Below are 24,440 nucleotides of genomic sequence, written 5' to 3' on the forward strand. Positions count from 1 at the left end.
GTTTCCAGAACAAATAGGCTATATTTTCTTAAATTCAGATCTCAGATATAGCATGTAGAATGATTCATATACTTCAAAATAACCTAAACATGACCAGACAATTCAAAATGGACACAGAACATACTCACACTTTTAGCATGACCAGCAGATCAATGCCAGTTAAACAGTTCCACTGATAATAAAGAAGTTTCACCAATGCAGCTTTTTATCAATTGCCTCATTTATCTAGCATTTCAGACATATCTTCCTTTAGTATCAAGTATCACATAAACATAGAAACACAAGAAAAATTATATATGACTATACCATTTTCATTATATTTTTATTTTCAACAGAATGAGAAGCACTTTCTTCACGCTTAGGTTGTTCTTTTTTTTGTTCACAATCTGAACCAATGAAGGTCTGAACAGGATACCAGCAAAGCTGCATCTCACTAGCACTCTCATAGTTAGCTAGGCTGATCTGAGCAATGCCCTGTGAACATATCAATGCAAAATGTGTCAATGTATCATAGAAAACATTTCTATTACAAAACTATTTCTTTTAATTAAAAAACATTAGCTTCAGTATTTAAGGAATACTCTTCACATTCTGTGGGAGTAGCCTCATTGCCTACATTTCTCTACAGATATTTTACATCTAATTCTAATAAATTTGTTTTGATTTTTCACTCAACTAGGGAAAAATCAACTAGGGATATATAAAACATTTTCCATGTAAAATGTTTTCAGCTCAAAAAAAAAATTGTGTTAAGTTTGAAACCTTTGCTTCAACCCTGAAATGGGTTGTTCTGACCATTCTGGAACATTTCATGGAAAAGAATCTCTTACCAATAATTCTTCTTGTTGGTGCTGGCCAAGTGAACAAATGTAAAGTTGCAGCGCTTTGAGTTTTAAGATATTTGACTGTACAGGAATCTGAAAGACTTCATTAAATATTAACGAAGCCTGGAATTCCAAAGCCTTAGAGCAATATGTGGTTGTGGTGCCTGTCTCAACAGATGGTAAGTATATTCTCACATGTCTGGAAAAAAAGAAAAACTCCTATATAGTAGAAGTATCAATAAAATATATGAAATATATGTAAATACGTTTTCTTTTTATCTGTTTAAATGGTCATTACAGTGTTGCACTGAAAAGGCCTGTAATTCTTTTCCATGTGCTAAAGCAATAATATTTGGGATTCAATATGATACAAATGCTGGCAATTTTGGATGCCTACAAGTAGTCCTCGATTTATGACCACAATTTGGACCAGAATCTCTGTTGCTAAGAAATGCAATTGTCACTTGATGGTGCATAATTAATCACATATCTTGACATTTGATAGGATTAAAAAGAGAGTTAGAATAATGTACAATCTCAACATACATTTTACAGCCTTCTTTCATGGCAAAGCCAGTAAAATTCTTTAGCTGCAATACATGGACAAGGAGACATTCACTTCCACTGTCATGCCTGAAAAACAAGATGACTGTTATTATCCACTCTATTCTCAAACTTACAAGCCATAAAGATTTATATAAGTCATATTTTCGTTTTTATATAACTGGTATATCATATATTTATAATGAATCATATTGATATAGTGACAGCATTATATTACAATGTAACTTTAAAATAGCAACAAGTTAGAATTACTAATTTAATTTAAAATTCCTCTTTATTTTGGCAGAAGTATCTGACATAGCTAGCAGAACCTATGAGGAATTCTAGTCCATTCTCACAAATCTGGAGAACTGATTAATTTGGCCATTTAAAGGTAGTATTTATGTGATGAACCATAAATTTTGGATGTACTATTCTAGGCTAGTTGGGGATTTTCTTTTAGCCCCATACTCTTTTCCCCCCCATAAATTAAAGCAATAATTATAAGATAACCCAGAAGATGTACATTCACTACTCACAAGTGTTCCTGAATGTTTATTTTATTTATTTATTTAGGGAATTTATATTGCTGCCTATTCGCACATGGTGACTCAAGGAGGCTTACAGAATATAAAACCTCATATAAAAACAATAAAACTAATGAGTCATATAATAAATTAATATAATAAAATCATATATAATATGCCACAAAGAAGAGGGAGTCAAACTATTATCCAAAGCACCTGAAGGCAGGACAAGAAGCAATGGGTGGAAACTAATGAAGGAAAGAAGCAACTTAGAACTAAGGAGAAATTTCCTGGCAGTTAGAACAATAATTCATTGGAACAACTTTGCCTCCAGAAGTTGTAAATGCTCCAACACTGGAAGTTTTTAAGAAGAGATTAGATAACCATTTGTCTGAAGTGGTGTAGGGTTTCCTGCCTAAGCAGGGGGTTGGACTAGAAGACTTCCAAGGTCCCTTCCAACTTTGTTAAATTATTATAGTATGATATGATATAATATGATTATAATAATATAATAAATTGTTGTCTGTTTTGGCATATAATTAGTACTAACCAAGGCATATATACTCACAGAAATCCAACCTGCATTTTGGGCTCTTCATTAGTGACACCATCATTATAAAGTGATTCTTCAACATCTTCATTTCTATATAGGAATTTAAAAAATTTATGGTAATATCGCTACAGTAGTACTCTGTCATCATATAGTACTATAATAATAATACTATAATACTACTACTGTATAATACTACAATAATACTAGCTAATAAGTGCAAAAAAACCTCCTTCATCTGCTTTCTGTATTATATGATACATGTTCATCAAACTCAAATCTTAAAGACATTGTTGAATTCTATGGCATGTAATAAGTCCACATGTGATTAACCTAATGTCTACACTTTATTTACTGGCAACTACCACATATGGTTATTTTGCAAAAAACAAAACACAATTAGTATATTGATGCCCAGATATGCAAGACAAGCATCAAAAGTAATTTTAAACATTGAGGCATGTGCTATTCCCAGTTTTAAATAGGTACAGGTACAAAAGCTTAAACTACTTTAACATCCTCAAGGTCCTCTTCAAAGGATTAGATTTTCTATTCAAAGCAAAGTTGCTTCTATTCTATGTACTAATATGTAGTGTTTCAGTCTATTATAACTGAATTTTGTTATAAAGTTTTAGTGCTAGAGCACTAAAGCATTGCCAGACAAAATTATTAAAATTTCAATGGATCCAACACAACGTTACCTTGCCCTCTCATAAAGTGGCAGCTCTTCATTTTCAGCTGCTATTCTTTTCTTCTCATTTTAATTCATTTATTTTTCTTGTTTAATTTCTACTCATTTTTAAAACGTAAAAATATTTCAAAAATAAATTTCCAAATGCCTCTTAACTACCATTAAAAGAGAAGAGTTCATGTTTCTATGTACCGTATTTTCCGGCGTATAAGACGACTGGGCATATAAGACGACCCCCAACTTTTCCTGTTAAAATATAGGGTTTGGGCTATACTTGCCATATAAGACTGCCCCTCTTCCAATGCACACCAAATAAAAATTAAAAAACATCAACTGGCTCACCTACAATGTAAAAGCAGCTGTGCTAGACCCAAAATGGCCCCTGTAACAAGCAGGAACCTCACACAGCCACAAAAAGCCCCCCCAAAAAACTTTCACACTCTAAACACACACAACACAACACAACTGGCTCACCCACAATGTAAAAGCAGCTGTGCTAGACCCAAAATGGCCCCTGCAACAAGCAGGAACCTCACACAGCCACAAAAAGTCCAAAAAACCAACTTTCACACTTTACACACACAAAATTCCACATACAGCTTTGTGAGATTTTGTGTGTTTGTGTAGTTGGAGTGAAACACTACAGAAACACACTAAATCTCAGAAAGCTGCACAAATATTATTTTATTTTATTTTATTTTTATTTTTATATGAAAGCTAAATTTAAAACTTCCTAAAAGGCTTCCTAAATGGCTAGGTCTAAAAAAGAACAACTAAAAAAACCCCAATTGACTATTTTTTTTAAAGCTCCCAAAGGGGAAAAATCTTACCCAATAGAACAGGGGTCTCCAACCTTGGCAACTTTAAGACTTGTAGACTTCAACTCCCAGAATTCCTCAGCCAGCTTTGCTTTGCTGGCTGAGGAATTCTGGGAGTTGAAGTCCACAACTAACTCCTTGCTTGATTGCAGGCAGGGAGTTGCTTGCTTGCCTGAATAGATTCAAGCAAGCAAAGCAAGGCAAGCATTGCGATTAGCAGCTGAGGTAAGCAAGCTGGAGGGGGAAAACTTTTTCCCTTTTACATGGCTCTGGCCATCCCAGCTGAGTTGCAGGGAACTCAGCTGGGATCGTCAGAGCTGGGATCCTCAGAGTAAAAGGTAAAAAACTTTTTCCCTTTTACGTGGTTTCTGGCGATCCCAGCTGAGTTGCAGGGAACTCAGCTGGGATCGTCAGAGCTGGGATCCTCAGAGTAAAAGGGAAAAAACTTTTTCCCTTTTACGTGGTTTCTGGCGATCCCAACTGAGTTGCAGGGAACTCAGCTGGGATCGTCAGAGCTGGGATCCTCAGAGTAAAAGGGAAAAAACTTTTTCCCTTTTACGTGGTTTCTGGCGATCCCAGCTGAGTTGCAGGGAACTCAGCTGGGATCGTCAGAGCTGGGATCGCCAGAGCCATTTAAGGCTCGTCAGAGCCTTTCGGGCTGGTCTGCCTGGTTACAGGAGAACGACACCCGGCGTATAAGACGACCCCCGACTTTTGAGAAGATTTTCATGTGTTAAAAAGTCGTCTTATACGCCGGAAAATACGGTAGTTACAATGCTCAGTAAACAATAAAAAAAAATTAAGAACTAAATTTAAAAAAACAACGTTGTTAAAAGATTTTATTTGCCATTAATCTTATCCAGTAGAAGATAAAAATATCTTTATCAAGTATTTTAGAGGGGAATTTTTAAGGGGAATTAAGTATAATTCCGTTTTACACATATTTGTACAACCTGACCTTTTGCTTAAAGCTTCAAACACGCCACTGTCACTAGCCAGTGAATAATTGGACAGACATGCTGAGACTCGCCTGGATCTCCTTTCCAATCTTCTAGTACTATCTTCACGTAAGGTCACAGCTACAACATGGAAAACAGTAAAGATAAGTTACACTGAAGGTTTGTTTATTTATTGGATTTATCCTCTCCTTTTAATTTGTAAAGCATAAATAAAGGCAGAATACATAATACACCCTCTTCCTATTTTCTCTTCATCAACAACATTGTGAGCTGAGTTGGGCTGTGAGACAGTGACCAGTGACAGTGACCACCCCAAGTAACTCAGCCAATTTCCATGTCTAAGGGAAGACTCAAACTATTTTTACATCTGTGAACAAAAAACCCAAGTCCATCAGTTTACCAATACAAATATATTAAATGTGACTTATGTGTATTGAAATCTTAACACAAACTGGCCTATCTTAAATTTGTATCTGAATACTTTTAACTGAGTCTTGAGCACATGCTTGCATGACTACCCATACAATTCACTCCAAATTAAAAAGATAATACATGTTGCTAAAGCAAAATATAAAGTATTTATAAACTATTAACAATTTAACATGAGTATAGTCCACTGGTATATAGAAGATAATTGGGTGCATTCAGATTATATAAACTATCCAACACTTACTCCCAATCCTTTGTGATTCTCTTTATGATTAACAGATTGATTAATGCTAATTGTGTTATTGGCCTATGACGTCTCCCTTCACTAACTAGAGAAACAAATCTAAAATAACCCATGTCTTGTCTTAGATTTATATTCAGGTTGGCAATGAATGGAAATCAGAGCAAACAGCACAATAATCATTCAGCCAATGACCAAGAACAAATGACACAAGGACCGTTAAGCAAGCTACTAATGCGAATTATATACGTGCAGCACATTAAGAGGGGCCAACTAGTGAAATCAAACATCAAAAGTATGGCTCTCATATAATTTGAAAGTAATTATGTGCATTTGTTTCAATTCAATTATAATTATATCAAGTGTTTTCTTAAAGCTATCTTTACCTATACCTGTTTTTTAATGAGATAATCATGTCAATTATAATTTTAAATATTTCCATGGTGAATTATTTTGTTGAAAGTTACATGAAAATAATTATGCCATAAAAATGCAAAGTATTTTTAAGATCAGTACAAAACAAACAGTAAGCAAATTTTTGATATATTGCACAACACAAATAAAGAAAATATGTTGTCATTTTATTCTTCAGGTTTTTGACTTCCTAACTAGCCTACAGTTCTACTAGTCAAACTGAACCCTGTCAGCTTCCTATCTTGGCAAAGCCAGCTAGTTTTACCAGGAACATATTAATATAGAGTTTATTTCTGTAATTTAATTATATATAATTACTTTATAGCTATAAATTACATATATCATTATTTCAGATTTCTAGTCTTTTAAATGTAAGATTTTGTTTATCTTATTGCAAGAAAGTTTAAGTATCTGAGATAATTTTGTAATACAATTTTATTTATTTTGTTTGAATGCAATACCAAATGTTTGTGTCTTTATTTTCAGTTTTTTAAAAAAGGATGCTCTTAACACTCAAATTCTATAATTGTGATATTCTGATGTTTGTCTAGGTTAAAGTATTGAAGAAGATACTATTGCTACCTTGTTTCAATTTTGTAACAATGCAGTTGCAAATTAAGACATGCTTCCTACTCAAATGACAGAAACAGTTTTTCACTGAAGAGTTTGTCATTTTGTGCAGTAACTGTCTTCCCACTTTTAAATATTTTATTGACTCTTAAAAGAAACTTCATTTTAAAAGATTAAGTAATAAAGACTTCTTTGAAATGATCTTTACTCTATGTGACAACATTGATAAATTACTGAAAATTATTCTGTGCTTGGTTTTCAGTTTGCCTTTACAGTTCCCAATCTAGTTTACAGTTTGGGGTTTAACTGAGAGTTTTGTATCCAAGAACCAAGCCTAAATCATTTTAGCTTCTTGCGATCAACTAGTCATCTGCTAGTTGATCGCAAGTTCAACTTTAGCTAGTCAACTAGCATTTAGCTAGTTGACTAGCTAAATGCTAGTCATCTGATCTGACGTATAGAGGATGGCAGCTGAAGTTTGAAAACATTGCATAGTTAATATCAAATAAATGAACATGTAGCTAATATCAGATGGTGAAGTAGAAATGCAAGGAATTAGAATTCCACATTTTTGTTCAGCTGATGCTCTTGTGCTTAGCTATTAGATCCTTAAATACAACAATGACTAATACTAGCTATTACTATAAACCCAATAGGGCTAGGAACCAATAGTTACTCCTAAGATTTTTTAAATAAAATCATAAAAAATATTTTGGTTTTTAAACATGCAGAACAAAACCCAAACTCTACAAATACACATGAGCTTTACAGGCAGAAAGAAAAGAGTAAATCTAGAATCACTTACAGCATTTTTTTCTGTTGTGCCACATGAGGAACAAAATAAAGGAATAATTTAAGTGAAAAGTGGAACCAGTTTGTCAAATCTGACATTTTCATTTAAAAAAAGAAACCCACAAAATTAAGCATTCCCTGAAATTCTGCAACTCAGGGAAAAAATAAATGTTGAAGGCTAGATCAACAGTACTTTCCAAACTTCATTAATGAGAGCTAACAGTCTATAGTACAAAAGAAATATTTTAAAATCTTTATTCTTTATATATATGTTCTTTATATATCTTTATTTTTTTATCTCAAACAAATATTCTACAAATAATAAATGAAGCACCTACACTTTATTGCTTTATTCAAAATGTACAGTAACATCTTTATTTTCTGGAAAAGAACCAATTGTTTTAATGGAACCATTTTTGTTAACCTAAGAGTGCAGATTTTGGCATCTTACATTCAATTTTGCAACCAAAATTGTATTTCTGTCACGTTTAAAATATATGACAAAATTGTTAAAAATAAAAAGGAATATGAATTTGTACTAATATTCCTTCCTTTTACACTGAGCAGAGAAATACAAACAGGTAGCGTTAGTTAAAGTTTCGATACTCATGTCTCTGTAAATCAAAAACAGATCAAGTGAATTATTTCAGAAAAAAAGCATATTTCATGGTACTCCAACACTAGATGGCAGCCATTTATACCTTATGCACATTTAAAAAAACAACAACAGTGCTGTTCATTAATTTCCCTAACCTTTAAATATTAAAACTAGCAAAATGGGAAATGGAAATGCCTAAGCAATTCAATCACATGGGTATAAAGCAGACAAATCTATATATTTAATTTTTAAAAAATGATCTTACACCCAAGGTAAAATAGCAATTATTTTTTTAAAAAATAAAAAATGCAAGCTAATAACATTGAAAAATTAAATTTTATATTACAATGTAGCAAAAATTGTAAAAATTGCACTAAAATGCATATTATGGAAATTATTGGGCAGTTTATAGCAGAAGTGGTTGGGGGGAAGGAAACTACTGCCTTTTCCTTTAAACTATACTCCCTTCTAGAATGGAAAAAAATGAAAATAAGCAATCTACTTACAAAGCACAATCAGAGCAAAGAGAACAGTTGCATTACTTGAAATGGTAAATCCTTTCATTGGAGTTGAAATAAATATACAATGTTGTTCCATCCACTAGAGTTGGAGTTTTGAAAACGATCTAGAAATTCAATTCAGAATGTTGTGGCCCATGTTTTAACTGGTTTGGAGCAGGGGTGAAATGCTCCTGGTTCGGACCGGTTCGGCCGAACTGGTAGCGATGGCAGCCAGTGGTTCAGAGAAGTGGTAGCGATGGTGGCATGAGGTTCCACACACACACACACACACACGGTCGTCATTACTTCCCGGTGCGTGCACCTCCAAACCCGTTGGGAAGGTAAGTAGATTTCAACCCTGGCCTGGAGCATATTATACCAATATCACAGGCCCTGAACTAGTTACTAGTTCCGTTCTGAATAGAGTTGAAAGTGCTGATATTAACCTATAATGCCCTTCACAGTTTGGAACCTGAATATCGAGAAAATTGCTTCTTCTATCCCAGCAAGTTAAGAGTATAGAAATGTTGTCCCCTTATTTCTGAGGATCAAGGTAACCAAAGCTAGAATGTGTTGCTTCGCCACAACAGTGCTGACACTATGAAATGGGCCGTCCACAGTAATTTTTATGAAATGATTAAAAATGGAACGTTTCAAATAATATTTCACTAACATCTCCTGTGCCTCGTTTCTTGCATCTTTACTATTACTCTCTCTATTTGGTTTTGCAATTTGAATTGTACATTGTTTTTACACTCCCATTGTTGTATTATTGTGATGCTGTAAATTGAGTGATTTTGGTGTGTTAAAACCTGAATGAATGAACAAATAAATGTCTTTTTTAGGCTTAGAACACTGCAAATGAGTTTCAAAGCACAAGTGTTTTATTCATTTCAAATTACAATTAACTTGCCCTATAATTTCAATAGGAAGTAGTTTCCTTCATTTTGTTTCAGAAATAGATAGGAAAGAGTTTAGAATATGAACACAAATGAAAAAACTAAAATATGTAGCAAGCCAGCAAAACATTTTATTTCCTTCTCTTAAAACTTACTCTAATAATTTAATGTTTATTTTATTTTATTAATTAATTAATTAATTAATTAATTAATTAAATTTATATACCGCCCTACTCCTGAAGGACTCAACTGAAACACAGGCATGCTAACTGTTCACAATTTCATTCAGCCTTTTTCCACCAAAGCAAAACATGCACAACTGTATTTTTTTAGATAAGCTAAGTATCTTGTGACATTCAACCTAAATTCATTGTTTTGTTGATATCTGAAAACAAAATATAAATGGTAAAAATTAACTTACCACCAGAATTTGGAATATTGATAATTTGCAGCCCTGCTTCATTTCTTGTGGAATATTCAGTAGCCTTAAATGCCACCATTTCTTGTCCTTTGTCTTCACCCAAAACAGTGCCCTGAGCTCGAAGTACTTCTGAGGCACCTGTGTATGTTACTTCTTCATACCCTTCTGACTTATGGACTAATGGAGAATCCCGAGAAGTGGGTTGGAAGGGAGTGTCGAGGGGAGAACTTGGAGGTGATAGTGAAGAAAGAGATGATCTTGATGACAATGATGCCAAAGACAGAGGAGTATCTAAAGATCTTCGTTGTTTACTGATAGCTGGGGATCCGATAGATTCATGATACTGTACATCTTTATTATGAGAATCAACTGAAACTGGTTCATATCGCATATGATGACCATATTCAACAGCAATATCACATTTATCATACTGAGGGAGACCATAGATGTCTGTGAAACTAACTGAACTCAGGGAGCCTCTGCTGGATGCCAGTGACCCACGGCTGGATGCCAATGATCCTCGACTGCTTCCAGAAGATATTGTTAAAGAACTGGCAGATAAACTGTAATATAACAGACATATGTAGTAAGTATGCATTCACAAATGTAGATTCAAAATATGAGTTTTTTTCCTCTTCATTAGCTGAAACAATAATCAAGATATACTCCTATATGCAGGCTTTGCAGATAAAAACTCCATCATTTTCCTTTGTCATTATATTATCAAATGAGTAACAGCAGGAAAAAAATCAGAGAAGGGAAAATTAATTACAGTGAAGGACTAATGCTGGTTACTCTTATAAATAACTAAACCAAGTCACTACAGAAAATGAGTTGATTTATGCACTATATTAGACAGCCTTGAATTCACACATTTATATCTCCTGTAGCTCCTCTGTCTTCCATTTTTCCTCTGTGACTGAATTTGTGATCTGATCTTTGTCCTTCAGGAGAGTTCCAAATTATAATCAGAACAAGTCTGCAATTCTGTACTGAACATGTCTGCATGAAATTGCAAAGTATACTTTTCCTAAGTCACACATACATATAGCAAGAACTGCTTAAAAAATCCTTAATTGTATCCTAAAAATAATTGTTTGCTTACCTAAGGTTGTCTATGCTTTCATATATATGCCTCTATGTCTTCAAAGATGATATTTATGGAACCCACAATGTGCTGAAATCTTTACCCTTTGGGCTATACTCACTTAAAACCTGGACAATTGTGCCTTAGAACATGTAATGAAGGACAAGGGGGGCTAGCAAAAGCATACATGTCCACTGAAGGAAGCAGGTACAAAAAGGCTGTTCTTATTCTTCATTTTATCTATGCATCATACATATTGGAGAAAAGCCATCTGACATGATTGTTGCAAGAGGCTGTGCTATCATGAAGAGATTAAAGCAAAAACTGCACAAAAAAAGTAGAGCAAAGTTGGCATCTTCTAATCTACATATCCAGATGGTCCTACCTAAAACATTTTGATTCATATGAGCACCAAAATACTCATGTTCTCTGAAAGGGATAGCATAATTCTTTCTACAAGATCTTCTTGGATTTTTTGCATGTATGTATAGGCATAGTAATGTATGCACAGGCATAGTATCTCTCACAGAGAAAGAAGTGCACTGAGCCATCCAAATGAAGTGGCTGCTTCAAACTTCAAGAAAAGATACTTTGCTTATGCCAGCACATGTCACAAAATCCTTCTAATACAGTGTTTCTCAACCTTGGCAACTTTAAGACAGGTGGACATCAACTCCTAGAATTCTCCAGCAAGAATTCCCCAGTCAGCATTCCCAATTCTGAGAGCTGAAGCCCAGTCATTTTAAAGTTGTTAAGGCTGAGAAACAATATTCTAATGCTTTACACACCATAATAAATAATAAATGTACAAGATGTGGATCAAATCTTTACTTAAGCAAACACCATAGGTCCTGTGGAATGATTCCAAATATCAGGTGGTAAATTTGTATACAGGTAAGAAAGTAACACAATTAAACAACTCAATATTAAGGAGAAGGACTATTTCTTTCATAGCAAATAAGTAATTATTGACACAAGAGAAAGTGTTCATTATGATCAAAGTAGAAGACAGAACATATAATTTGTAAATTATGTAAAAGAGTTTGAGCAGAGCCCTTTCGATCTGGAAAGTATCACACTTTAGCAGCCAATATGTTTCTGAAATTATGGCTCTGAGGCAATAAACCCTGGCCTGGAAAAAACATTAAAAACCCAAAAATGAATAAATGAATGAAGTTTAAATAACATAAATAGATATTTTAAAAAAGAGAAAGCTAGGCAAGTGTTGAGAAATTATGATCTGCAAGGATCTTCCCTGAAATGCTACTAGGCATACTTCCCTGAAATGCTGAAAGAGCTATATCCATGGAAAGCTCACAAGGCTGTATTGAAAACTGTTCCCAGAATCTAAAGATCACAGCTGCTTCTACAATTTAGGGAGGGGAGGTAAGGTATTTCCTTATGCTAGCACACTAGGTAAATTTGCACAATTTAAAGTCTAGATACATTCAAAATAATTATCAAATAATAAATGAAGTTAGCAAAAAGGCAGACATGAAATAACTGGAAGGAACAAGCTATTAAATAGGTTAAAGCAGTAAATTGGGAGACAAAAAGGAACCAATATAACAAAAAGCAACATTTAGTTATTAAATCAACTAATTAGAAATTAATTATATTGGTCGATTCTTATTATTTCCTTCTAACATGCCAGTCAATTTCTCTAATATACTAACCTTTTCAATTGTGAGCATAAATAGGAACTTAAACGAGTTGCTTCTTCCAATTGCATAAGCAAACAATTCTTCTTCTCTTGTAAGAGTATCCTAAAATAAAGCAATTTTTTTCCTTACTATAATTTTTATATAATATATCTCTTATTTAGAAAACTATATAGCAGAGAATTGATTTAGGCTTTTGTAGATGGTATCCTAATTTTGAATGTTTACATACTCTGTGTGTAGACATGTATTATTATTATTATTATTATTATTATTATTATTATTATTATTATTATTATTATTATTATCATCATCATCATCATCATCATCATCATCATCATCATCATCACCACCACCATCACCATAATTATTATAGCTGGTCACACAGTCAGCCAAATGTTTAGACTGGATTTGACATTTTTATCCACATTATCAAGCCTTTCCCAAGGACCTGGAATAGTCAGATGTTGTTTGATGGTGTTAAAATCATTGTTGCAGAATGTAAGCTGTTTATAAAGGTGCCTTTTGCAACTGACTGATGGTAATTTTCTCAATGCTGGCGGTGCTCAAGTGGTTCTCCAGATGTTTTGGGATTACCTAGTATTATTGTACTGTCTTTGCTTTCTTTTCCAACAATCATTCTACTTCTAATCGCAAGTATTTGTATTTTGTGATTTTCTCCAGTTCTTTCTCTTCTATTCTGGTGTTTCCAGGTACTGCAATGTCCATTATCCAGATTTTTTGTCTTTTTATTTACAATTGTTAAACCTAGTAGTTGTGTGGCAGATGCTTGTCTGTTTGAAACTTGAAGTAGCAGAGCACTTTAGCTTGTACATTCTTTATTACTTACTCTCTTTTGTGATCCCACTAGTTCTTACCTGCAGGGAAGTGTTATTTCTCACAGATATTCCAATGTGCCACTGTTGCTACTTTGTCATGCTATTGTTTGTAATCAGTCTTGTGCATTCTTCTTGCAACAGTTAACACTAGGTGGTCCACTGTATCTTCACCTTTTTTGCAGAGATGGCATTTCCTATCTTTTTGATTCTGGCTTTGTATGTGTTTGTTGTTAAAGAATGGTCTTGTGCAACCAGAATTAGCTCCTCTGACTCTTTCTTTAACCTTCATTGCCGTGTCTATTCTTCATTTGGTCTTTCTCGTAAGCCAGTTCAGTCTCTCCAGTACTCAGAAAGCCTTCATAGTATACTAGCTTCAGTGCAATGTCTTCGCTGATCTTTAGACATTTTTCCAATGCCTTTCTTCTTTTTCTTTAAGTATCTGGTGTAATTGCAAAATTCAATGCCCACTTATGATCTTTGCCAAATAGAGTCTGTCAACATTGCTATATGGGTGAAGGACATGATTCACTCTCATTATTTCTCTAGTCTTCCTATCCAAGACTTCTAATTCAGCTGTGTATCTAATGATTGGAATTGCCCAGGTGTTAATACTGCATTGCCAATGGACTGCACTGAGTGAAATACATTTAGACTAAAGAATGATTATTATGTACTACAACTGAAGTATACTACATCACAAGAAAATATAAGAGAGTAGAGCAAGGATTGCACCAAAGACCTCTTTACTATAGGTTTTGGCAAGCAGGACAATAAAATGATGACATCAAGAAAATGAGGGGATTATTTTTCCATTTTTATTTTCTGGGGTATTTACGGTGACAAAGGTATAAATTCTTGATATATTTTTTTCTTTAGTAGAACAATTAGTACACAATACAAAGTTGTGCAAAGGCCCCTAGGCCACAGCTGACACCTGCTGTTGTGCCACTCTGGAAATAGCATAACCCCATCCAAACTAAGGATGGAAAATCACTAGTTCCAAGAAGCCTTAAAACCCAAACCCACTTGGTCTTGCTAGGGTTGATATTAAACCGGTTATTTTGTATCAAGATTCCACTGTCTCCATGCACTGAGACAGAGTCTCCACAGTCTATTTGGACATCTGTGATTGAGTATCATCAGCATATTGATACTATTTTATCCTATGTTACTGAATGACTTCAGCCAGTGGTTTCATATACAAGTTAAACAAGAATGTGGAAAAAGTCATTACTGAAGCATTCCATGTAACAGAAGTCATAGGGCAAGATCTCCACCCCCCTTCCCCAATTAATACAGAGTGGAAATTATTCTGGTTTTGGAAGAAAGAGAATCAGCATAACAATGTACTCCCAACTGCTAATTCCTGGAGCAGCTTCAAAAGGATACCATGGTACTTAAGACCACTGAGAGATCAAGTAGAACAAAGATGGATGTATTACTACCTCCCACTCTCTCCAAAGGTCATCCACAAGTGCAACCAATAACTCATACCCAGGCCTGCAACCCAATTAGAAGAAGTCCATAAACTTCTGTATGGTTGATGTCTACTAAATGTTATTATTGCCTTCATTAAGCAACTATTGACAAGAATGTTATAAAAGCAATACATTCTCAACCTTTCAGCAGCACCATGAGAAGAAGTAGCTTGAGCCTGCTGGATATCCTCCTCCAATCGCCTTTTTTCCTCCTCTATGTGTTTCAGATCTTCTGGTGAACGCTGCTGTTGACTTATAAGCTGCAGTTCTTGTAAAAGAGCTTCTTTTTCTTTAATAAGCTGAAGATGATCAATATCAGCCTCTGCCATTCCTGGCCAAGATTCCTGGTCTTGTAAAGCCAACTGTTGCTGGATTCTGAAAACTCTTAATTACAAAGGAATATGAAAAGTTAATATATAAATGAGAAACATCCCCCCTCCAAATTTCTACATAGATACATTTTTGATATGGAAGTAGTTAGTTGAAGTACCTTGAGATGAAAATAATATCTGTATATAACATAACAAACAGTTATAAAATCCACAATAAATTTGAATTGCATAAAAGGTATAGAGCTATCATCAGAACTTGATGTCTTCTTAAACATATCAATATCACTATCTCTGGAATCCTTATTCTCAATTTCCATTTCTGGTTTGTTTATTTTTTTTAACTCCAAAGAGTTTGCCAGGGTACAAACTTAAAGTGGAATTTAAAATTTTGATGTTATGGGTGGACCAAGGCAGTAGCAGGAAAAATGGGAAGGAGAGTTTCTGAACATGATGGTAATAATGTGCAAGCATGCTATGGGAAATAAATCTGCTGCACAATGTTTTTTGCTAAACATTACACACTGCCAATTCTTCTACCATTTAAAAAGAAAATTCTGTATCACAAATGGCCAACTAGATTAAGATTAAGCTAGAAATGTTTTTAAAATTGTAAATAGCAGCACATTTATCGAGACAATTTGAGAGGGAGAGAGGACAATATTAAAATGTTGAAAGGCTAAGAATGAATATGGACAGATAAACACTATGAGTTTTTTATATATTAATATATCTGTCTTTGTTTAAGTTTCTGTCAAGGAAGCAATAATAACACAACAGTTATTTGTAGTATTTATCCAGTTTCAAATCAAAAGCTTTTTAATATGTGGGGCTTTTTGTGTCTTAGATATTTTACGATTGGCATCATTATGACCAACAAAAAAGAGAGCTCTCACATTTTATTTTCCTCTTTTAACTAGGATGAGACACAATTTTTAGAATCCATTTACATTCTGAAATGGATAACAAAGCATCCTTATATTTTGAGACTACCATATTAAGTAGGTTCTCCAGTGAAAAGTACTCACAGATAAAAATATATTTTATGTAAGAATCCGCCAACTGAAATGGTAACATATGTACTTGGTTCTCTTGCCACTTTAGCTATATGAGGAGCCTGATTAAAATATTTTAAATATATTGTAACACTTTAATTTTGTCAACTTCAGTTTTAGACCAAATACAGCACATTCCACACCCACACTGTATAATTTTAATAGGGTTTCATGAGCAAAGTTAGGCTGAACACAGAAATGCTTTATGGAGACAAAAGCTGTACAGAATGCCAATAAGCTAACAGAAAGGAACGCATGATAAATAAAGAATGTGACCACTGACATAACCTAGGAGAAACAAATGTGTCTTAGCTCTTTGATTTAAAGTTTAAAAACCATGTAACACATATGTAAGAATAAAATTTGTGAACAGATGAAAGAGACAAATATAGAATTACAATTAGGAATAATATTTTTTCCTAAACAGTATACACACACACATACACTATATATATAATTGTCTTATAACAGAAAAACACCACCAGGCTTACAAAACAAACAAACATTTACTACTAGTAATTTTGTATAAATCTTGGTTTACTTTTTCATACTTATATTCAAATGAGTCCTGTTTTATTCTTTTTGCATTTTTCTAGCTTAAGGACTTTGAAAACTTAACAGAGAATGTATTTTTCTGTCAACCTGACACTTCAATGTTAACTGGAATTGTAAGTAATTTTTATATTATTTTCTTAGATACATGCTTCTGGAATGGGTGATGTAAACTATCTGTATAAATATTCAATGGGTATGAAGTTACCAATATATTTATAACGGAATGAACTGAATGTAGCAACATCTACCATAGGTTAGAGGCAGGGGTAGGTTCTACTTACCTTTACTACCAGTTCGCAATGGGATCGTGCGTGCATGCTTGCTTTGCTCATGCGCCTTGCTTCTGCACATGCACAGAAGCTTCTGTATATGCGCAGATCACTGATGATGACATTCGGGGCAGTGGGCGGGGCCTCCCGCCGGTTTTACTACCGGTTCTTATGAACCGGTCCGAAACGGGGGCAACCCACCACTGGTTAGAGGTATGAAAACATTATGTCTAATAGATGCATTGGAATACCCTATCTTGTCCACCAGGCAAACTGAGTAGTTTTCTAACAAAATATAGGTAAAGATAAAGGTTTCCTTGTCTAGTAGTGTCCAACTTTAGATGTGGTGCTCATCTCCGTTTCTTGGGCCAACGTTGTCCAAACACATTTTCTGTGGTCATGTCGCCAGTATGGTTATATGCCAAAGCACACGGAACACTGTTACCTTCCCACCAAAGTGGTAGATATTAATCTACTCTCATTTGCCTACTTTTGAACTACTAGGTGGGCAGTAGCTGGGGCAGGAACAGGATCTCACCCCATTGTATGGTGCTTGGGTCTCGAACCCGGGCTGTCAGATTTCCAGCTGATAAGCTCAGCGTCTTTAACCAATGAGCCATCCATCCCCTCCACAAAATATAACTGGTGCCTATTCCATGTCTATCCATGTCCAGGATTCACTACAAGCACATATATTTTTGGGTTTGTAATATGTGATTTTCACCCTCCCTCATTACAACTTGATTAGCTCATTTTTATTTCATCTATCAAGATCTATAGCAGTGATGGCTAACCTTTTTGCCGTTGCGTGCCAAAAGCGGAGGGGGGAGTGCGGGAGGGGGTGTCACGCGCATGCATGCCCACACCCATAATTCAATGCCCCACTTCACCCCACATATGTGTTCGTGACCCCCATGTCCCATTTTGGGCCTAGCAGGCCTACCTGAAGCCTCCGGAGGCCGGAAACGGCCCCTTTCCAGACTTCCAGCAGGCCCGTTTTTTGTCCTCCCCAAGTTCCAGAGGCTTTCCTGGAGCCTGGGGAGGATGAAAATGGCCCCCCATGCCCCCCGGAGGCCAGAAACAGCCTCCCAGAGCCTCCGCGGAAGCTCTTTACTTACCTGGCATCCAAAACTGGCTGCATGGGGACTCCTGGGAGGGGAGGGGTGGCGTGGACGGGGCCAACCAAAAATCAGCTGGCTCGCATGCACACTGGAGCTGAGCTAGGGCAACGGCTTGCATGCCCGCAGATATGACTCCGCATGCCACCTGTGGCACACGTGCCATAGGTTCTCCATCATGGATCTATAGAGATCTGTTACCTCAAAAGTTATAGCCGAAATATAATGCAATCCATATCACTTTTATATGTATGTATGTATGTATGTATGTATGTATGTATGTATGTATGTATGTATGATTTCTTTATAAAAGTTTTGGTAAGCCAAGGTATTAGAATGTAATTTCTTTTATGTATTTGTTTTTTGCCTAATTTAAATGTGCACTGCTGCAATATATTGGATATATTGGATAGTTATTTAGTGGTTCTTCAGATTATTAAACTATGCTAAATATCTAGTCACTCATATGCAAAATCCCAACCAAGGCGATAGCTACTAATAGATTATTTTCAATGTTAAAAATAGCAACTTAACATATTCACCTTTTTTTGGTCTCTTCATACTGCCAAATCAGTTTCATTTTGTCTAGATATCTTGTTGTATCTTCCAATCCAACCTTTTGTGAAGAAAAGGAAAAAAAGAAATTTAACAATACTTAATAGAAATAAATTATGGAGAAAGAAACAAAAAATTATCTATTACTACTTTATATTAATCAGCAGGAAAGATTTAGTTGAGGTAGTTAGCAGATACATTGTAAGAAAGGGTCTGGGTTTGATGCTGGAATTCTTGATTTTGAAAGACACTAAACTTGAGCACATACATTTAGCCTGAATTTTCCCCAAAAGATCAATGATAATGAGAACAATGCTTAACAAGATCTCAGAACAGGAGAACCTAATAAGAAAAGGAATTCAAATATGAATAACAGATGAATATGAAGTAATATAGCAGTAAAAAAAAAAAAAACCAAAGCAATTTTACATTGTACCCACAAAAATATAATGTCCAAATCATGGGAACAATCCCATTTTGAGTACTGTGTTTATTTCTAATCCTTTAAAAAGGATTCAGATAAATTGTGTCTGATAAGAACAATGAGAATGATCATGGAAAGTAAATCTTATAAAGAGACATTGAAATAACTGGGTACGTTTAGCCTCAAGAAAAGATGACTGATAGCACTCCTCAGAAATGAAAATATGCCACAGAAAAGGTCAAACCTGTTCTCTTTCATTTCTGAGAAATCAGAGAATAAAGACTGTAAATTACAGAAATATAACGGAATGTTAGAGGTAAAAAAAAATTCCTAACAGTACAAGCAGTTTGACAATGGAACTAATTACCCCAAAAAAAGTTTAAGTACCCAAAGAAGGTTCCCTTCATTCAATCTATTAAAATGGTAGCCGAATATCTACATGATTTGGATGTTATTATTTGAATTTCTGCACTTGGGGGGAGGGGATTAGCTCAATGGCCTTTTATGATTCATAATAGGTTATCACTTTAAAACACTGTAAAAGAACAACTCCTGATTAGTACATAGGAACGTCTGCATAGGACAAGTTCCAAAAAGACAAGATAGAGGCTGTGCGTGTGCAACTGAAGCCCTGCCCATCTATGTTGTATATGTGCTGCTAAAACAGCAGCTTTGATCATGCAATCATAGTTGTTATGTCTTTTGTTTATGCCATCCTATCAAGATTGGAAGATGTTGAGAGACTTGGCCCGTGGCATCACCAAGAGTCAGACACAACTGAATGGATAATATCATCATCATCATCATCACCACTACCACCACTACACATTGATACCTGTACTGTTTAGAACTATACTCTACTCTACTCTACTCTACTCTACTCTACTCTACTCTATACTATAGAACTCTGAAGTTCTAGTACAAACGTTGCCTTAGTCAACTGTCACAGTTATACTCACTTTCTCAATACAAATTGTAACTTCAGGATAGTTACTACTACCATACCAAAGGGATCTCTCTATTTTTAGAGAAATTCATCCTCCCCATGGGTATTCAATAATTAAGGCAAATTCAAACCTCTTTGGCAGATTAAGCAATCATTCAATTTCAATTCCCTGAAAGATTTATCCATGACCTATTGTCTCTGTGGTAGATTTAAAGGCCACCAAAAGTACTAGAAGTTCAGAGATCCAACCTAGGAAGCGTAATTCCATTACAGAATCCCTGTCAGCTCCCTGAAATCTTCAGAACTAGCTTCGCTCTCAGAACTCCAGCACCAGCAACAAGGACTAAATGTTGTTGAGACAGTGGAATTAATATCCAATCTATTTTCAAATCTGAAGGAAAGAACTTTCTCAATGATTTCAACATAAGAAAATATTCAGGGAACGGTTGTTGTATGCATGCCCTTTAAGGACAAAATTCTGCAAGAAAGAATTTCTTCCTCACTTCTGTGGTTTTGTATCTCAAGATGTGGAAGTTGTTTGACTTCCTTAACACTACTATTAAGGAAACCTGAACAACTAGGTATTTCATTTTAATTTTTTACTTCCTTCTTAGTTAATGCCTTTGTGCCTATGCAATATTTTATATTGGACAAATATTACAGATTTAACAAATTGTGTACCTACAAATTATTTATATAAAATATAAATATATTATAAAATATAAATATATAAAAATTATTTAAGGGTTAGCATTAAAATTAATTAATGCTGGACAGATAGTAGAAAAACACGTGTGTGTGTGTGTATGTATCCACTATTAACCTTATCACTTATACTTCAAAAAAATTATTGATCATTTAACTATTGTATTTAAAAATGTGTATTTGATAAATCTGTCTGCTCTATAATCTTATTTTATAGATTTTTTTTTTTAAAAGTAATTCAGCATGGTTGAAATAGATAAACATTGACAGAGTAAGATGGGCATGAATGGGATCCCTAAGATTTCTAAATTACCTTTTCCTTCAAGTGTATACAACATATTTTTCTTATTTGCACCAGCACATATGAAACACAGTTTTGATTTGATTAAATCATATTTTAATGTAATAGAACAGTAGCCAATTTTTTAATAGTAATGACAACTTTTTCTCTGAAAACACAATGTAGTATATTAAATTTATATAGTATACCTCGCCAATGATGTCAGTTTGAGAACAAGCATCACAATATATTTGAGATAGATTGGTATCATTGAATGAACCAGAACTGTGCTGAAGATCATGAAAAGATTCTGTAATACAACAACTATTTCTGAATCCATCTGTCAGCTTGGCCAGACTCTTGAAAAAAAAAGGAACATTAAGAACAGAATTATATGAAAGAACTTTCTCATGGTTTAATAGTTTTTTTAAAAATAGCAAAATAACTTTCACGAAACTTTCCTTAATTATGGAAACAATAGAGAACACAATCTTTACAAAGAAATCTTTAAAGAAATTTTAAATAGAATACACACATTTTAAAATAGCTTCCAAGACTATAAACATAAGAATAGCCATTGACAGAACTGAAACTCACCAGTAAAAATAATATGCTAAACTCTCTATAAAGATTGCTTTTATTTCTTAATTTGAGGCAACTACCATCCAACAGGGATAGACAGATGGTAGGCAGCTGTGTTCTACAGATCTCTTAAGTAATTCTGTAGCATTCATCTGTTGTAAAAGCAAAAAGTATCTTTTAAAAAAAAAACTCTTTCTTTTTTTGAATTTTCAATTCACTAAAATATTTGGTTTATAAACTGAATTCATATTGATTTGGATGGATTCTATTCCCTTATGGGAATTTTTTAAAATTATTTTTAACTGCATTTTAAAATCTGTTAGCAATCTGTCTAGAACACCAGTCACTTTAATGAAAATTAAAAATTAGAATATATACAATTAAAAAATGAACAAATGAACTTCCACACTGCACAGAATGCAACAGTATAGGTAGTTCGACTTACGATCATAATTGAGCTCTAAATTTCTGTTGCTAAGCAAGGCAGTTGTTAAGTAAGTTTTGCTTCATTTTATGAACTTTTTGCCACAGTTGTTACGCGAATCGGACGTTGCTTGGCTGAACGTCCATTTTCGGGGCGCTGCAACTCCAATCCATGGACGGGTAGTATCTCCTAGTTGCTGGGCAGAACTGAGTGCTGATCACTTCCCAAAGACAGGCCACGCCCACACTGACCAATCAGCTTCAGTCTTTCCTCACGAAGGCGCAGAAAACATGGCCAACTATGAAATCTAACACACAGGAACAAGAAAAGGTAAGTAACAAACAGGAAGCCGAATGGGTGGGTATGGATTGGAGTCGCAGCGCCCCGAAAATGGACGTTCAGCCAAGCAACGTCCATTTTCCATTGCACTGCTCCTCCAATCCATGGACAGGATGTACCCAAGATCAAATGCCCAGGGCGGGCGGCTGACTGGTATCCTCATATTGGGACGTGGCCACTTGTTGTAGGACTTGACGGCCAAACGATGCATCCGATGAGGCATACAGATCAATTTTGTAATGAGGTATAAAGGAAGTGTCAGAAGCCCACGAGGCAGCTCGACATATGTCCATCACAGATGCATTCGTCAACCAAGCCGCCGATGCAGCCGCACTGCGTGTTGAATGAGCAAAGATTTTAGCAGGGCGAGGGCATGCTCGAATGTCATAAGCGATTGAGATGCAAGCCTTAATCCATCTGGCAATTGTAGCAGACAATACCTTCTTTCCCATGGAGGAAGGAGTAAAGGACACTAGCAAGGACTCAGTCTGGCGAAAAGTACATTTGATATAACGTCGAAGGGCACGCCTAACATCCAAGGTATGCCATAAAGACTCAGTCTGGTGATGAGAGTTTGGACAAAAGTTTGGAAGAACTAACTCTTGAGCTCGGTGGAACCGAGAGTTAACTTTAGTCAAGAAAGACGGGTCCAGGCGTAGCACCACTCTATCACTATGAAAAATACAGAGGTCTTTGCGGACTAATAAAGCAGAGAGCTCGGATACACGCCTAGCAGACGTAATAGCTAGGAGAAAGGTGACCTTAAGCATTAGAAATTTAAGAGACACCGAAGCCAAGGGTTCAAATGGTGTGGAGGTCAGCGCTTGAAGAACCAACGGTAAATCCCACGACGGGTACCTATGTATCACTGGCGGGGAGATGTTGGAGGCCCCATGTAGAAAACTCCGAATCCTCGGATTGTGCGATAGAGTGCGGTGCTTCTCTCAGGTAATGACAGTGGATAAAGCAGCAACCTGGCGCCGGAGAGTTGCCGGAGCAAGACCTTTAGCTAGACCATTATGTAAGAAGTCCAACACATCCGGGACATCTGCTGATGTTGGGTCCACATGGTGGGACACACACCAGGAAGAAAACGCTCGCCATGAAGCTTCATAAATTCTGGTGGTGGAAGGGCGCCTGGCGGCTTGAATCACCTTGATGACGTCAGATGACAATCTGTCTTTTTGTAGTTGGAGCCGCTCAAGCGCCAGGCGGTCAATTGGAGCCACCCTGGATCGGGGTGGGAGATGACCTCTTGGCTGAGCATATTCTCTTCCAGTGGTATTGTCCATGATGGAGAGGTGGACAGCCCCACTAGGTCTGCATACCAGGGCCGGTGAGGCCACTGAGGGGCAATTAGAAGCAACTCAGCTCCCTCCAACAACAGTTTCCGAATCAATCTTGGAATCAACGGCAAGGGAGGGAAGGCGTAGAGAAGCCCGGGAGGCCACTGACAGCGCAGAGCATCGTAACCTTCTGCTCCGACGGTCAGGTAACGCATGTAGAACCTCAGTAGCTGGGTGTTCTGGGGCATGGCGAAGAGATCCACCTGAGGACGACCAAATCGGCTCACAATCTGTTCGAAGAGGACAGGGTTGAGAGACCACTCTGCAGGGTCTATGTGCTCCCTGCTGAGCCAGTCTGCCATGATGTTGTCCTGCCCCGAGATGTGGTCCACCACTAGAGATGCAGTGTGTCGATCCACCCAAGCTAACAAACTCTCCGACTCCATCATCAGGGACCTGGAGCGTGTGCCCCCCTCCCGATTTATGTGCGCCTTGGTGGTGACGTTGTCCATCCGGACTAACACATGTTGCCCCTCCAAGGCGTGAACGAAATGGCGTAAGGCAAGACGAACAGCCCTCAACTCCAGCCAATTGATGCTGTTCGCCTGCTCCGCCAGAGACCACTGACCTTGAATTACGTCGTTCCGCAGATGGGCTCCCCAGCCCGAAAGGCTGGCGTCGGTAATTAGAACGATCCGGTCCGGTTCGAGAAAAACACATCCTCTTTGTAGA

At 36.0% G+C, this 24,440-nt stretch overlaps 1 protein-coding gene across 3 annotated transcripts in view; it reads right to left on the minus strand.

The window, feature by feature from the left end:
• WWC3 (WWC family member 3) overlaps nt 1-24,440 on the minus strand; it is a 100,843-nt gene that overhangs the window by 11,649 nt on the left and 64,754 nt on the right. For 2 of the 3 annotated variants that reach the window (XM_034435614.3, XM_034435631.3), the window contains 10 exons: nt 21,287-21,436; nt 18,710-18,783; nt 14,983-15,225; nt 12,540-12,629; nt 9,777-10,339; nt 4,912-5,032; nt 2,463-2,537; nt 1,371-1,457; nt 831-1,023; nt 307-474 (listed from right to left, as the gene is read on the minus strand). In XM_034435614.3, coding sequence (XP_034291505.2) covers nt 307-474; nt 831-1,023; nt 1,371-1,457; nt 2,463-2,537; nt 4,912-5,032; nt 9,777-10,339; nt 12,540-12,629; nt 14,983-15,225; nt 18,710-18,783; nt 21,287-21,436 — 1,764 coding nt within the window. The remainder of the gene's footprint in view (nt 1-306; nt 475-830; nt 1,024-1,370; nt 1,458-2,462; nt 2,538-4,911; nt 5,033-9,776; nt 10,340-12,539; nt 12,630-14,982; nt 15,226-18,709; nt 18,784-21,286; nt 21,437-24,440) is intronic. The other variant, XM_034435621.3, reaches the window with a different exon arrangement.

This window comes from Pantherophis guttatus, chromosome 5 (assembly GCF_059756535.1).
Source record: "Pantherophis guttatus breed Tessera chromosome 5, ASM5975653v1, whole genome shotgun sequence".
Taxonomy (NCBI): domain Eukaryota; kingdom Metazoa; phylum Chordata; class Lepidosauria; order Squamata; family Colubridae; genus Pantherophis; species Pantherophis guttatus.